The sequence below is a fragment of the Pagrus major genome, chromosome 17 (assembly GCF_040436345.1).
Source record: "Pagrus major chromosome 17, Pma_NU_1.0".
NCBI lineage: Eukaryota > Metazoa > Chordata > Actinopteri > Spariformes > Sparidae > Pagrus > Pagrus major.
This window is the reverse complement of record NC_133231.1, coordinates 12,960,990-12,977,686: the sequence shown is the minus strand read 5'-3', so window position 1 is coordinate 12,977,686 and position 16,697 is coordinate 12,960,990. Positions and strand designations below refer to the sequence as shown.

The 16,697-nt window shown below is 38.9% G+C and overlaps 1 protein-coding gene across 1 annotated transcript in view; it reads left to right on the top strand.

Annotated features, from left to right (window-relative positions):
- The first annotated feature begins 2,344 nt into the window (after positions 1–2,344).
- Positions 2,345–16,697, top strand: part of cdkal1 (CDK5 regulatory subunit associated protein 1-like 1) — a 239,293-nt gene continuing 224,940 nt past the window's right edge. The window contains exons 1-3 of the mRNA XM_073485828.1: positions 2,345–2,490; positions 5,067–5,227; positions 6,066–6,178. Of these exons, the coding sequence (XP_073341929.1) occupies positions 5,073–5,227; positions 6,066–6,178 (268 nt within the window). The 5' untranslated portion in view covers positions 2,345–2,490; positions 5,067–5,072. The remainder of the gene's footprint in view (positions 2,491–5,066; positions 5,228–6,065; positions 6,179–16,697) is intronic.

Sequence of the window (16,697 nt, the reverse complement as noted above, 5' to 3'; positions counted from 1 at the left end):
GCACATGGGCCCACTCAGTGTGTACTGAAAGCAGTGTAGGATAAAGCATAGGTGTGTATTAGTCTTTTTAGGTTTAATAAGTGTTGAATTTTAATGGATTTTAATACTGTAGAAATAACTAATGATATCACGGCCAGCTAAGCAACAAGAGGCCAAATAGCCACTAATGTAGGCTTCTGCTTGTAATGAAGGGCTTTTTTTCCTTCAGGATGTGTAAAAATAAGAAAAAAAGAAAAATGAGAAAAAGGAAAGAAAAATAGACCTGTTTTGTAATTGGAGCAAATTCAGTGCATCCAAGCCAAGTGTTATACTAGGTGTGGTTAATACTGTCATGACTTGTCCAGGGCCTCTGAATCTTTAAATGGTGGTTAGTCAAGAAAACCCAGCTACAGGACTTGGTGAACTAAGAGCCAGAAGAATGGGATTTGTTTTTTCTGCTAGGTCTTGGGAGCCCTGTTGCTTTTCAAGTCATATCTTCTTCTGTTTGATTTACATCCCTGATGATGACAAAAAGCAAACATTGTGTCTGAAACCCTGGCTTTTAAACTAGAGGAACCTGCGGCCGCGGGTAATATTGCTGCTGTTAGTGTTAACTTTTCCCCGACCTGATTGATGTGCGCTTGGAGTAATTGCGTGTGCAGCATGTGTGAGTTATGTCAAAGATGATGCTTGCTAAAGAGTAAGCCTGCCATGTGTAAATTGATGTACAGTTTTCTAATTTTTTCAGTGCACAAGGTACTGTAGGCTACCTCCCACTTAATGTTGGACAATAGTCATAGGGGCATAGAGGTAAATGCCATAGTGTGTATGAGTCTTTGAAATTCCCTTTTGTCATAGAAATTACCCTCGTATTATTTCGTTGTGATGTTGGAACTTACATCGCACTTTTCTGTTTTGACGTGTGCTGGATTCCCCTCATGCCCTGATACATTAATGAGTATGCCTTTGCTCTTAAACCAGTCTCATGCATCTTGAATTTGAATAATGGGGTGCACATTTGACGGATAGAAAAGTGGACAAATAATTGCAATATTTTTCTTTTTGATATTTTCCATAAGTTATTTAGTTTCTTTAAAAAAAAATTTTTTTTTTGTTAAATGCCGAGCATCTCTTAGACCTAAAAAGTAGCACACATTTAATGATGCATGCATGCAGTCATTCATTCACAGTAAGCCTATCTTCCCTTTACTGGTCATTAGGAGACGTTGCTATCTACACACCACTGAACCAGAATCTCACCAGGATTCGCAGAACACAATTCCCCTACAGGCCTATTTATTCCAGCGTATTTTATATGTATTTATGGAAAAGTCGAGCTCAATATTTTTCCCCATTTGGTTCACTAACCACAGCTGTGCTATTTTCTTAGACCATTTACATGGATAATTATATTTTCCTCCATCTCAAGAGACCAGAATCTGGTCACAATATTTTATCCACTTTTACATGATGGACACATGATTTTTTGGAAAGATTGTACATTTCCAAGGTTTCTAATGGAATGTGATTTTAATGCACCGCTAAAGCTAGTGTCATTGCCAGTGAGTCTGAAAATGTATTATGGGTGACTCTTAAAATTACAGCTCCTTCATTTCTAATGTGTGATTAGACCTTACAGAAAGTTGTCATTAGGCTAAATGTGGTGTTAACTATAGTCGAGATTGAAACAGCACTGTTTTTCCTGCTATTTTCTTATGGTTGTTCTTCAGCTGTTACCAAATACAATATACTGATCCATAAATATTCTGTAAAGGTATGTAAAAAATTAACTATTTGATAGGAAGAATTGACTGTAAAAGTATAATATTGCTGCCTGTTTCCACTAATGACAGAAAAAAGAGAAAAAGAGCTGTAATATCACATTACTTTTTTTTTTTTTGCAATTTGAACGCATGGGTGAAAGTATCGGTGTGCTGTTGAATGTTTAAGGTAAACTAATGTGATGATTTTTGATGTGTGCTCAGTTACACAAGTTTCTTTAACATCTGTTAAATGAGGAATTTGAGATGTATTTGTTGGGGGTGGGGGGAGGGGGGGATAAATGGATTTGTTTTTGTACTCTGGGTGTTTGTAATTGAAAATTTGAATAAAGGCAATATAAATATGAACATGTTTTGCTTCTGATGTCTTTTTTTAAGGATGATTTTGCACTGCAGTGGAAAGTAAGTACAGGGAAACATCAGGGAATGAATACATTGGTTGCCAGTACTGCTGAAAGATAAAATCGGCAGTATTTTGAATTATCCATATATCGTCGATCATAGTATGTCTGAAAATATAGTTACACGATACATTACTCGCTCCCCTGACGTGTAGAGCACATGTGTCTAGTATGTCCCTCTTCGCCTACCGTATGTACGCACAAGTATGGCGGCATGAGAGTTGTGCTGTGTGTGTTTTGATGGTGTAAAGAATATTTTTTTCCATTTCTACAACACCCTTTCCTCGGAATTCGTAGTTGTCCGAACTAATAACCACATCGCGACGCAGGTAAGGGATTTATACAGTATGTGGACGCGTCTGCCTGTCCAAAACAAGCGACACGTGGGTTATAGAGTTAGCTAATGAGGCTAGCGAAGCTAATAGCTAGCTTTTCTATGTTACCCAAGAAAATGCAGGTTGCAATGTATATCAAATCAAACATTCTCACAGGTGATTCTTGTTTGTATCAGTCGAAGTTAATGTTTGTCACCTAGCTTTCGTATGCGGTTAGATTATAGGTGAAAATATTACAACGGCAAGGTATTGTAGGTTAATATAACTTAAACGTAACTCTGTTAAATTAAGCTAATTCAAAAAAACGGTTAACTACGCAGTTACGCAGGTGTTACCTATACCGGTAATTATGTAGCGCGATCAGCTAACGTTACCTTTTAATGTGGCGTCATTGTCAACAACAGCAACGATGACAGGGGCCATGTCAGGGGTAAGCTCTTTAGGGCTCGCGCCTTCTAAGTAAGAGAGCAAAATTAATTTTAATAAAGTTCATACGGCAAACATAGTAGTATGTTAACTTAAGTGTAGCAAACGTATTGAATGCATATGAACGTTAAAGGTTAAACATCTAAGCAGCTGGGTTGCTGCTTGACTTGGCTCTCCCTGGCCTCCACTCATCAAGTTTTTTTTGTTGTTTCACTGGAACTCATCATGCATCTTACTAGCTTTTTTTTCTGTGGTATTTTTCAATGAGAGATGAATCCGATTGAATAATGAAATCTGCGTTTCACTGCTGAGAAAGCAGTGGCAGCTAGAAGAATGAGAAAACACTAACTGAGACGAGACAGTTGAAAAGACGAAGCTTCTTAACCAAAATCTCTGTTGGTAAGAAGTTAAGATTTGTCCACATATGGAAGACCTAATTAACTCAGGTGTGTCAGTGGACACAGGTGCTTTAGTCTAAGCAGCATGACCATGTCATATTCATTGAGCGTGCTGGCAATTTACTATGCAGCATTTTTAAAATTAAATGTCAAATCAAATCAGTTTTATTTATGTAGCCCAAAATCAGTCACACTGTCTCAGTGGGCTCTACAATCTGTACAATGAACAACATCTTCTGTCCTTAGACCCTTAATTCGAGCGAGGAAAACCTTGCCATATTGAAAAGAAAACCCTTTTAACAGGGGACAAAAAGATGGTAGAACCTCAGTAAGAGCCACAGAGGAGCGATCCCTCTCCCCTAGGACAGACGGACATACATACAATAGATGTTGCATGTACAGTACAGAACAAAACAACAAAATCACACTTCATGAATTTCATTGACAGAATATCTGATACAAGTAAATTATATAAAATATACGTGAAGAGGACGACTGAGCAGGGCAATACATTGCTAACTGGTGCCCGCGTCACACGGCCTCCAATCCACCGTGGTGACCTGGAAGAGGACAGGCCACACAAGACAATTGGCAAAAGAACCCCAAAAACTCAGAATGACAGTGTCATGTGAATTTAACATGTACTACCTTATTAAATTACTCTGGCATTACCACCATAAACTGCATTTACAAAATAAAACTAAATCTAAATTCAAACATTTATCCAAACACTGCATTCTGTATGTTTAGATATATCAAGCTTTCAGCTGTTAGTAGATACATTATCACCAGCAAATAGGTTCCACGTATTCCATGTAACCTAACAGTAAATAGCCAACACAGCACTAACATAGAGAAAACTATCATGCTGCATCTTGTTTTTAATCACCGGTACGAAGTACTTGAGATACATATCTAAATTGATTCCCTTATTATCAAACTTAATGAAATTCTCGGCACCCTGCTCTGGAATTAAACCATAGTTTATTGATACTTGTGCATTTTGTTTTTTTCAATAGTTTTCATTATACTATGATAGAGCTGCAACTCTAAATAGAAATTTACTATTTTGGTAATCAATTAATTGTTTCAGTAATTTTTCATGCAAGAGAAAAAAAAAACACCTTTCATCTTCTCAAATGTGAAAATATGTTGCATCTTTATCTTTGGGTTTTGGACTGTTGGTATGCAAAAAACAAAGAGATTGATGAAATTGCCCTGGTTGATAGCTGTGATGGTCATTTTTGTTGGTTTTATAGGCCAAACAAAGAAAATAATCAACAGATTAGTCAAAAACAAAAATAGCTTTTATTTGCACCCCTGCTGTGCTGTGCCACCTCACTGCAGTGATGTAATATTTTTTAATCTTGTTGCACTTGGAAACAAAACGTAACTGATTATTAGTAGTACGTGTCATATTTATCTTTCACTGTTAGCCAAGCAATTTCAGCAACTCTTCGACTCCAGCAATTCAAAGGTCCTATCACATAACACAATGTTATGCTGTTGCCCAGACTTTTGGCATAAAGTAAGTGACAGTCAATTAATTAATTTAACTATGCTTTATTGAATTATTTTGTTTTATTACATTGCTTTATGTAATAACTGATAAAAGATATCTTCAAAAGTCAATTTCAACAATCTGTTTTTGGCAAACAAGGTCTAATTGACTACTCATAGGTCTCACCTATATGAGACAGTCTCTAGGATAATACTGTGCTGACCGGGGCTCTGTCTCTTTTTCAGACCAGCATGCCGTCCGCCTGTGACTCTCTGATTGATGACATTGAGGACATGGTGTCTTCTACCGACCCCACTCCTCACGAAAGACAGTCTGCTAGAAAGAGCATCATACCGAGGTCCAGGAAGAAAAAAGAGCTGAGCAATGAGGAGCTCCAAGCTGATAGGTATGTGATTTGTTTGATGAAGTGGTACAGTAGTTGATGATGTGAGTTAATTTTGATATTGTTTTGTATACAACATGTTTAATGCTGATGATGGGTAATTAAATTAGGAATTCCCAGTAGGTCCCTTAGAAGATGGAGAACTGACAATACATCAGCTCCCCTGAGTTCAGATAACTGATGCTATTGCAACCAGTGTCTTAATTTCAAGATTTTTGTTAATCTAATGAATTGTCTTGATGATAAGAAGTTACTAATACTGAATAAATTGTGAGAAAATCTAAGGTCCATGATGTTATGTATAACATTTGCTCAATTTAATTTAGTTAGTTTAGTCAAAGAAGTATCAAAGCAAAACACTGCAAAACTACGTTTTTTATAATAGTGCAATGTGCAGATTATTCTGTAAAGCTTTTTAATTTGGTAAAGATGAACAGTAACTTTGCTTTCATACCTGTAGTTTGTTTCAGATGGTCTAGACCAGAGAAAAATCTTATATATTTTTGCCCTTTGGTTCTGGTCTATTTCATGTTTACATGTTTACAAATGAACCCAGATATGTAAACATGAAGCCATATGTGGACTAAAAGTAACTTGTTGATTGGACAGCTAGTGTCACATCACATCACATCACATCACATCACATCTTCTGTCACAAAATCCTGATTAGTCTGCTTAGCCAGACCAAACAGGTTAGGTGTAAAAGTACCCTAAAAGTATGTCTCACTACATTTAGGCAATACATATAGGCTTTTGATTGAGGAGTTTTAGACATAGAATTTATCATTTCCACACCTCATATGACTACATCATATTTCAATGTTGTTATTGTTGTTTTTAGTTTTATCCCTGGCACCCAAAAAATCTGGATGAAAACGTGGGGCTGCAGTCATAACAACTCAGATGGAGAGTATATGGCAGGACAGCTAGCTGCCAGCGGATACAAGATGACCGGTAAGATATGGTTTATTTGTGGTGGTTTTGAATTATGTCCACTGGCTGGAGTTTATTTAATAACATAATACAAACAACAATACTAACAGTATACTACTTGGAATAGATGTTAATAGAATAATACTAAGGGAGAGGGATGGATGGATTGAAGATAAATTAATAAACGAACAGCAGAAAAAATTCAAAATTGTTTATAATTTTTTTTATTCTATCTTGAGTGTCCATAGAACTGATGTCATTATTATTGTTACACACAAGGGGGCAGTCTTGCTTAGTAGGAAAGCTGTACCTCATGTGCCATTCCAGTGTGAGACTTTGTTTTGTTCTGAATTGAGCTTTCCACGCTGTGTACTGGCCTAGACAAACTTGACCAAGCAAATATATTAGGTTAAAAATGGTTAGTGTCAAGGTTTTGGATCATGTTTGGAATCTACCAATCCAATTGAAACAGGTAGAATTTAAAAGCCACGTCTGCAAGTGAGACTCAACTTAGGCTTAAGAAGTCCACTGAGAACCAGCCTTACCTGGTATCTTTCCCACTCTGGAAACAAAAGAGAACTCTCTGCGTGCTACCATGACTGGTTCATTTATCAAATTGATCAACCTCTTTGAAAACTTATTTTTTCAACTACACAGTTTGAATAGAATATTTCTAATGTAGTTGCTCACATTCTTCCAGCTGAAATGGTTGGTAAAGTTGGGAAAGCTGTATCACTGGTAAAAATGTAAGCCATTGTACTTATATTTTGGCTTTTTATGCTTTAAGATGAAGGATATAGATCAGGATTATTATTCATATACTCGCTTTTATCTGATGACCAATAATTAAAATGATCATTAAGTCTGACACTGATATTTATATATTTTATTGCAATGCCAGTATGTGTTTGTAGTTTTTTGTTATTTTCCTCTGGGAGGTGGATGTTAAAGCTTCTACATAAGACACTGATTGTGACGTTGTTGAATCTAATGGAAACATTTATTTGTACATATCAGCATTTTCTGTCTGATCAGGTGACCTTCTTTGTTGTGGTTAGGCTTTGTCACCAGTAGTTAAAATGTTTTATCCTGACCGAGTGAGACATCAGAAAATGCAGTAGAGTGTCAGATTACAGATTGTTGTTCCAAACTTGACTGTGTTGAATGGTACCTTTTTCATATTTAGTTTTGCATGTCTTTTGCATGGAGGCCAGACATATAATGAAGGAGATTACCTGAGGTCTTTCATGAGGGATTATACGTGTGTGTGTGTGTGTGTGTGTGTGTGTGTGTGTGTGTGTGTGTGTGTGTGTGTGTGTGTGTGTGTGTGTGTGTGTGTGTGTGTGTGTGTGTGTGTGTGTGTGTGAGAGATAGAGAGAGTGAGTGTGAGACAGACCGACGAGGCAGAGATAGATGAGCTACATTATTTCAGCGTGTGTGTGGATTGTAGTTTAAAATCATCTTTTGAGTAAGATGGTCAAAAATTTTTCTTGTCTATGATGTGTGTTTATATATATATGTGTGTGTGTGTGTGTGTGTGTGATCCCACATTTATCTCAATCAGTCTCAAAGAAAAGGGAGTTTTTGTGCCTGGTTATAGTGGACTTGTTGTAGTATACATACATGTATATTGTACAAGTTTTTGAATTGCGCTATTTATTTTTCTAAATACTGTAGCTCTTTGTGTGTCTGTGTGTGTGTGTCTGTGTGTGTGTGTGTGTGTGTAGGAGAAAGAGAGAAAGAAGAAGAGAGAGTTAATATTAACCCCTCAGGCGTTTTCTCTCACCATGGGGTCTCCGCGGTCTTAGAGGGACATTAATCACACATTTCAAAAATGCAGATGTACTCACTCACTCACTCACTCACTCACTCACTCACTCACACACACACACACACACACACACACACACACACACACACACACACACACACACACACACACACACACACACACACACACACACACACGAGACACAAGACACGATTTACTGATGGAGACAGGCCAACAGTTTCCCTCTCATCTGGTAGCATAGACCCTTGATCTCTTTATCTTTTCCACCTTTCTTTGTTTTAACAGTTTTCTCTGTCCCTTGAGCTCGTCTCAGATATAACATGTCTCTCTCTCGCACACACTGTCTCTATACTTTGTAGTCTCTCACCCTCCTTCTTGACAGAGCAACATTTCCTGTGTTAAAGCACCCACCAAATCTTGATGTGCTAATTGTCTCACCATAGATCTATTTTAACTCTATATTATAGTGGAATGGTGCCAATTGTCTTTCAGGGAGTGAGTCTTATGAAAACCTGCTCTTTGTAGTTGGAGAACTGTTTTCTATTCTATTTCCATTCTGTACCAGAAATATTCATCTGTCACAGAATGTGATTATAGTGCATGGCTTCTCTGGTTGTCTTGTGTAACATACTGCACTCTAAGGTAATGAGCTTAAAACTTGGTCTTATGGATATTGATTTTTGTCAGATTTCTGGATAAGGTTTAATTCTGTCTCCTCCTCTTCTCCTTAAAGTAGAATCACACAGTGACCACACAGGGAACCTGGCTCCAGAAAATGTTTAGTGAATATTACAGCGGTTTAATTTCATTAGATTTCAGCTCTGTAAAATAATTCCTCTCAAAAAGTGGTATGAATATATGTGCTTACGAATAACTTAAAATATTCAATACAGTATGAAACTAGCAAAAAATTTAGCAAAGTCTTCTTGGGCATTTTTGACAGCTTTCATTATTCAAGATTAGACGCATCACTTGTGTGTATATCTGTGAGAAAGACACTTGACACTAAAACTTAATTAACAGTGGATGTAGTAAGGGTCAAAAGAAAATGGATCACATTCAGTTGTTTTAATGGCTTTGAGGTTACCTTTGCATATAGTTTGCATGACTACATGCATTTGCAAGAGGGTGTGATCGGGTTTCATGTTTTCATGGGAAATGTTTTACTTGTCTACATGGTGTGGGCCTGTGCTTGTAGGTGTGTGTGTTTACCTGTCTACCTAAGGGCAATGAGGCTTGTGAATGGAACAGTGAGGGAAAGTCGCTGCTGACAAAGGCTAAAGTTATAGCTAGGTATATAAATGTTTATCCTTGAAGTGCCTTCACAAGCATGATGGTTTTTTTTTTGTAGCTTGTGAATGTATTTGTGTGTTTTTGAGTCATTCAGGCAACTGCGCAAGACAGCAGTCCTCTATTTTTTTTGTATGCATTTATCTCTTCGATTATCATGGCTGTTTACCCTACTATGTAGCTCAGAGATGCCGTGATCCTTCACTGATGAATCCTCATAATACTCTTCCTTGTTGTCTCTTTCTCTCTCTCACTCCTCTTCCAACAAAGTACTTTAAAGGTCAGTGTCTCACTGCTAAAGCTAAAGGATTAGTTTGGTTTCTGTCTCCCCTTTCACTGCTTTGGTTTTTATCTATGTCTTCTCCCTTTGTTTGCTTCCCTGTCTCCTCTTCTGTCTCTTTCCTCCTGCAGTTTTTTTGTTTTTCTTTCTACTCACCCCCTCCTCTCTCTTTTAGGTGCGAGTATCTTCACTTATTGTTTTTCACTCTGGGACTGTTGGAAGGATAAATTGCCTGTCATGGACAGAATCAGGGGATATTAGACTCAGGACAGGTGGTGATTGTTTAGAATGGTATAGTATATAGTATGCAGTTGTCTTGAATGGCATGAAATTGTTGAAGAGCATCGGACAGAGTTGAATAGTCTGGAATGACAAGGACTGAATTGGGCTCCTCATGGATGGTAGTGTCTTGTCTTTGGCCAGATTGAACATGAGGACTTTGAGCATGGGTCTGTTGCATGAGACTGTTATGTCCTTCTCCTAAAAAACTGTTGAAAATGATGACGTAATGTGAATATCAGATACCTCTATGTAGTGTCTGTCGTTGTGATCCGCAGTGTCGATCTGCAGAGTTTAATGAAATAGTTTGGACAAAGACAGAGCTGCTCTGAAAAAATAACGTCACCTTCTCTCCCTCCCTCTCATCTCCCCTGCCTGTTTTCACTCTTTCACACTCTCTGCCCTCCCCTGTCCCTCTTTTATCCCTCTCTCTAACTCTTTCTTTCTTTCTTAAACTATGACATCACCTGGTGTGAGACGTAGTAGAAGTTCTTGTGTAGGCCTCTAGGTGGCAGCCTTGGCTCATAGGATGAGCTTTTTTGTTGAAAGGATGCATCTCTGCAATATCAGGATGAGGTCATCCTTCTGAAAAACACACTCTGTATTCTCATTCATAGTTTCAAAAGTTGTAACTTTCAGTCCTTGAAGGCAACACATGACCTTGTCTGATCATTATGTTAATAAAATGAACCCAACTCTTTGTCAACACTGTCATTAACCTGAAGTCAATGTAATGTTGCAAGACATCAAGTATAGTTTTACATAACAAGAGACTTTTGATTAAGGTTTAATATAAAGTGTCTGAAGGATAAAAAGATTGGTGTCTGGATGAGAGTGACCACTCCTCATTCTTCAGCTGGAGAGCATCTTGGCACATATGTATAAATGTTTAAGCTCATGGTGCTGGGCAATTAAGATGATCAAAAAGCAACCTGATAATTCTTTAGTCATAGAATATATTGAATCGCTCTGAACTATGTGAAGAGAAAAATGATCTCCCCTTTGTCCTTACCTCACGACTTTTGAAACAGCAACCTGTGTTACTTCTCCTCTGCTTTCATTGTCTCCACACTTGTTATGCTGCTTGTATTTGTTCAGCCTGGATCCTTGTGAGTTGCTGTTCCTCTTTACAACCAAAGAGGGCACTGTTTACCCATGATGAGCATGATAATTCACTGATACAAATGAACCACATTTGAGCAGCAGAGCAATGTGCCAAATAGTGACTTCATTGAAAGGCGTGTATGCTTACACACATGGGTGCATGAAGACACACACACACACACACACACACACACACACACACACACACACACACACACACACACACACACACACACACACACACACACACACACCCTTCATGGAAAGTCACACCAGGATATTTTGATTGTTTTTGGCTGCTCTCCTCCCCTCCCAATCTCCTCTCTGCCAGCCAGCCGCACACACAGCACTTCAGTTATGATTTTACATACCGGTTAGGCAAAATTACTCCCTGGTACACAATGTCAGCCAAATCAGCCGCTCTCATTTCCTGGTTTGGAGACAGACGGTTGGAGGATATGAGTGTCAGAGTGAGGGTGTGAGCTGTTCTGATGAAATGATACGGGGATGTTATTGATCAGCAGGTATTACAGGTGTTTCTGTAGAAAATGTTTTTTAATGTCTGTGTTAGACAATGAAGTGCTTGGAAATTATGATTGATAGGAAATATAATAACAATGTTATATATATATATAATGTAATATATACTTTTTTTTAAAGGAAATTTCGATGGATAAGCAGGTATATTATGCTTCTATCACTCTATAGTCTCTATTTGAAATTAAACACATAATGCAGACAGCATTATGTGTGTGCATGTTCAATGGTAGGAGGAAAAATGTAATTATTATAAATATATTGGCATTGACTACATATGTCATATACCCTACGTTATGTGGCATATGTAGTCAATGGTTTTCCTCACTTTGCCAATTAAAGCTGAGGATGTTTCAGATTGAAAGTATTTACAAATTTAAGCTTAAACATTGTCAAATTGTTCTGATTCAGCTCGTACTGCATTCGTGTTACAAGCGCTTCTGCTACTCTGTGTGATTGTATTACATCACTGCAGAGTATTCTCACTCCGAGTGTGTGTGTACCTCGCATACATGCCGTCTCATTCATAAAATGGAGTGTGTGAGGATCTTCTGATTGGCTGACTGTGGGCTACGCAACATTACACGCCGCAATGTTATAGCCAATGAAAACTTACAATGTTCTCTCTGACTCCACCTCTCATATATACACACACACACATTAGCACACAGCCGGCTCACACACACATTTGCTCTTCTCACACACAGTTTGAGACACGGTGCAAATTTATATTCTACAGGGAAAGTGTGTGAGAGACAGTTTTCGACAGCTGTCAGTCTGCAAGATGAGAGATATCTCTCTACCTGGTGTGCGTGCGCGTGTGGGAAAGACTCTATAAGCTCGCTCTGTCTTTCTGCTGCCGTGCGTCAAACAGTCCTAGTTTGCTGATTGAGAGAGGGAAAAGGTTGGAAAGAGTGAAGGGGAAAGCAGTGTAAGAAAAGACGAGGGGAAGAGTCAGCGGGGATGGGAGGAGGGTGCTGGGATGAAGGGTACAGCCGACAGAGACAGATGCACTTGAAGCCAAAATCAGCCAAAGCGACGGTCGGAAAAAGGGAAGAGAACAGGGAGGGCAATATGCTGCCAGAGAAAACGAACTAGACCCTGGCAAATCTGCAGAAACGGGAAATAGAGAGATGGATAGATGGAGGAATAATGGAGTGGAGAAAAGCAGCGCGACAGGAGAGACGTAGGAAAAGGAGGTTAAGTGAATGGGGAAATGGTAGTTGGCAGCAATGGATATGGATATAAATCAGATGATATAGCTGTGTGGAACTTCACTAGAAACTAAATGTACATGGAAGTCGAAACAGAAATGAAGTATGAATTTCTTGGAATAAAGACATTTTCTTCACTGTGTCTATATTTAAATATGTTTAGTATATTGAATATTATGCCCTTGAGTTCAGAGCATATATTTGACAGGTAGACTGTTAATATGTAAATAAGGATATGTAAATAGTAGTATGATATGAGCAGAGACGAGGGTTAAATAATTTTGAATGTTAAAGTTGACGTTTGGCACAACAGATGTCCTTTGTATGGGGATTGCTTTTTAATGTAATTACTATACTTTGTCACAATAGTTAATTTGTTGTTTTCTTACTGGTAATTTTTACAATTTCAGTCCCAAGTACACACACAAGTGTGCAGGACTAATCATTTCGTATCTATATATGTGTGGCTTTAAATATTTTAAATGTGGCTTTAAAATGATAACGGGATAGCACTTTCCCATCTCTGTAAGGACGCACGCATGCACACACACACACACACACACACACACACACACACGCAGTTTCAAAGGCTTTGAATTCATCTAAAGTCCTACAAATAGACCCATGAGTCCAGGCAGTCAAGTGTAACCATTTAGAGGCCAGGAGATTAGAGTGATCCCAAGCCCTGTGCGTGTGTGAATGTGTGTGTGCATGTATGTGTGTGCGTATATGTGTGTTTTGGTGATCCTACAAGGTGACCCATGTGTAGGCAGCACCCAGTAACCATTTAGAGGCCATGGGATTAGGGACCCCGACCATTCCTGCCTTAAGATTCCCTGGAGGGAGCGATGGATAGAGGAGAAGAGAGAAAACAGGATAGCTTGAGGAAAGTAGGGATCACTGCTCCATCTAATCCATTAATAACACTGAGGAGAGGAATTTTTAAAACATTGCAAACTGACCTGATTGAACAACCACTTCAGCAAGAAATTGTCATGAGAGTCGAAAATCATGAAATCGGTCTTGGGGATTTCTCTGTCATCTTTTCGGCAGCCGCATTACTAATTGAGTGATAGGTAATTAAGTAAATAGTTAAAACAACAACAAACAAGATGCTCAGTAGTGATTGTAAGTGACTACAGGAGGGATACAAACATTATTCTTTCATAGCACTAACTTCTCCAAGAATAGAAAGATTTCCCTTATTGCTAGTAGGACTTCCCCTATGTGAGGTTTAGCTGCAAGGAAAGAGATTTTGCAGTTGACTGAATGAAAGACCACTCCTCATTCCTCTGAGAAATAACAAAAAACAGAACAAATTGATTCCCCAAAGAGTGGTGATATCTCACCCTTGTTTCTCAATTCGTCTTCTCAAAGACGCAGGAAAGGTACGAGAGGAAGAATAATGGAAGCAAGAATCACTGTCCCAGTCTTCCCTCTGTCCACTCATTTGTACACTCATTTCTCTGATGAAGAAAGCTAGAGATAAATGTAAGCAGAAGCTGGTCCCCTCTAGAGGAAGGAAGCGTATTCCCTATTCCCAGCAGAAGCCAGCCAGCCAGCCAGCCAGTCAGCCCCCCTGTTATCCCAGGAATACCGCCCGCATTCCACAGGGATTGGGAATACCCTGAAGGGATATAATGGGAATATCATGGAGGGGATGTGAGTAATGGGATAAGGCAAGAGCCGAGGGAATGGCTCAGGGGTGGAGGGGATTGAGGAAGGAAAGGACTAGGAAACAAGGAGGATGTCTGGAAAGGGGATGAGGGGTGAAGCCAGGTTTTGCTCACATCCAAAGTGTTGAGCCTTTAATCAAAACAGGGAGATGATGGTTTCTGGCAGAAGAGTTGGCCTAATGGCAAAAAATAAAAGCTAATCGCCTACAGATTGGCAGTTAAAATCTCAGACCATAATGTCCACACAGTGTAGGAGATTGAAGGAGTCGTGCTTTCCCTTTCCTTCAACAAGTTGCATCAGGTGCCATTTAACAAGGCATTTAACCCCCAGCGTCTCGACTCGAGCTGCTCAGTGGGCAACACGACATGCCTGTGGATATGTTGGGCAGCTCCCAGTTGTGTGTGTGCAACCCACCCTTCATTGCCCCTGTCTTGCCAGTTCATGTCTGATAATATGAATATAAATGGTGTCTTGCACCAATGTTTCTTTGTGAAACTGTTAAGCCAAAGTAAAAAAATTTTGTCAATAAAATTTTATGTGTCATATTGAGTATGCTCTTTTTATATTTGAAGTTATCTTAAATGTTATTATAAATTTTAAACACAAAGTATATCATTTTTGCAGCTAGGGGATGAGAAAAGGGGCTTCCTCTCAGGACTTTGAGGGCATAAACAAAACAAGTATAGTTTCACCCAACTTCAACCTGACCAGAGGTCTAATCAACCAGAGTAATTGAATTGTATCTTTAGTAGGAACAACTGGGCTTTGGTCCAGGTACCATAGACAGGCTGGGAAAGTCAGACTAATGCATTGTTGGTTTTGGGCTTTTCATTGGATTTGTTGATCATTTTGAATAAATAATATAGGATATTTAACTTGTTTAACAATATGGCAGATCCCCAGTTTACTGCTAAATAACATATCTTTTTAATCACCCATTCTCCAACCAGTCCTTCAACCTAGAGCTGTAATTTTCCATGGAGAGTTGCCCTGACTGATATAAGACGGAGCAACATGTTAATTAGGGTCACCACAGGACAAATTGAGTTAAATTCACATAATTTGACAATACAAACTGTCCTAATTTCAAAATGTCAGTGTTTTTATAAAATTACCCATCTTCATTTGTTCAGTGGAGCGATGTCAGATACTCACTTAACTTTCCTCTCTTGGAGGACAAACAGTGCAATATTGTGTCAGACTCTCTGACAGTAGAGCTAAAAAGACCAAAGCAAGAGGATCTGTATTCTTTGACATTTGACAACTCATTGTCGCTTTCTTTGTTTTTGAATAATTAGCATGTCTGTTATTTTACAAGCTGAAAGCGACTTTTTAGTCTTTCTCACTTCTAATTTGTCCTCTCCTCTTTATTTTCCCTGTCATCTTGACTCAACGAGGAAAACAAATGTAATTTCTCTCATGAAGAGGAAATGAAAGCTTGAAAGACATTAGTAATTAATGTGGCATGCCAGGCTGTTGGTGTGGGCGGAGACAGTGTGTGGGTGACATATGAATAAAAAGCAAAGAAATCGAGAGTTAGGCTTTCAAGGACATGTAGTAAATGACTTTTCAAGGCCCCCTTTGAGGTTTTTGTTCTCTCCTCCTCTCCCCTTTGGCCCTTTTGCTGTTGTTTTGGAAGATAACCCTTGCTGTCTGTCTGAGTGTCCAATGTTCAGCCATTGGTGCCATTACTTGCTGACCACTCAGTGAAATGGAAAGCAGGGGTCACCTGTATCGTTGTATGTGGATCCTCACATGAGGCCACCTGCTGAAATGAAAGCACTGGCTACCTGTGATTGAAGAGAGAAAATTGTGAGCATGAATGTGTGTGTTGTATGAATTTAGGAGAGTTGTGAGGACCAGTCAAAAAGTCCAACAAAGGAATAACTGAATTCAGAGGTCCTCACAAGTATTTTAATACGAAACTGCGTGTGTGAGTGTTATTGGGTGTGTGTGCACTTCTGTCCTTTGTGATGAATTAATTCTACATGTGTCTCTGCTTGATCTCTCCTTCATACATATAAATGAATCAGCTATGTGCTAGATTTCCATGTGAGAGCACAGATATTAGATAAAGTGGATTTAAAAGCCGCGGATGATTTGAGCAGTGGGTTTAATTTGAATCATCATCGGACAAAGTAACCTTGATCACCAAGCAGAAAAGATGAAGCATCGGCAGGACCTCGCTTGACCAGAGTAAAATTCTGAATGACCATAAGTAACTGTGTGTGTGCGCGTGCGCGCGCGTGCGCGTGCGCGGTCATTCACAGGTTAAAGGCCTAATAGCTTGTCTGCTGTCCACTCTGCAAGGCAGGGTGTAGACAAGTAATAATTGAGCTTGAATTTGTTTGAAGGGGTGTGTTTATG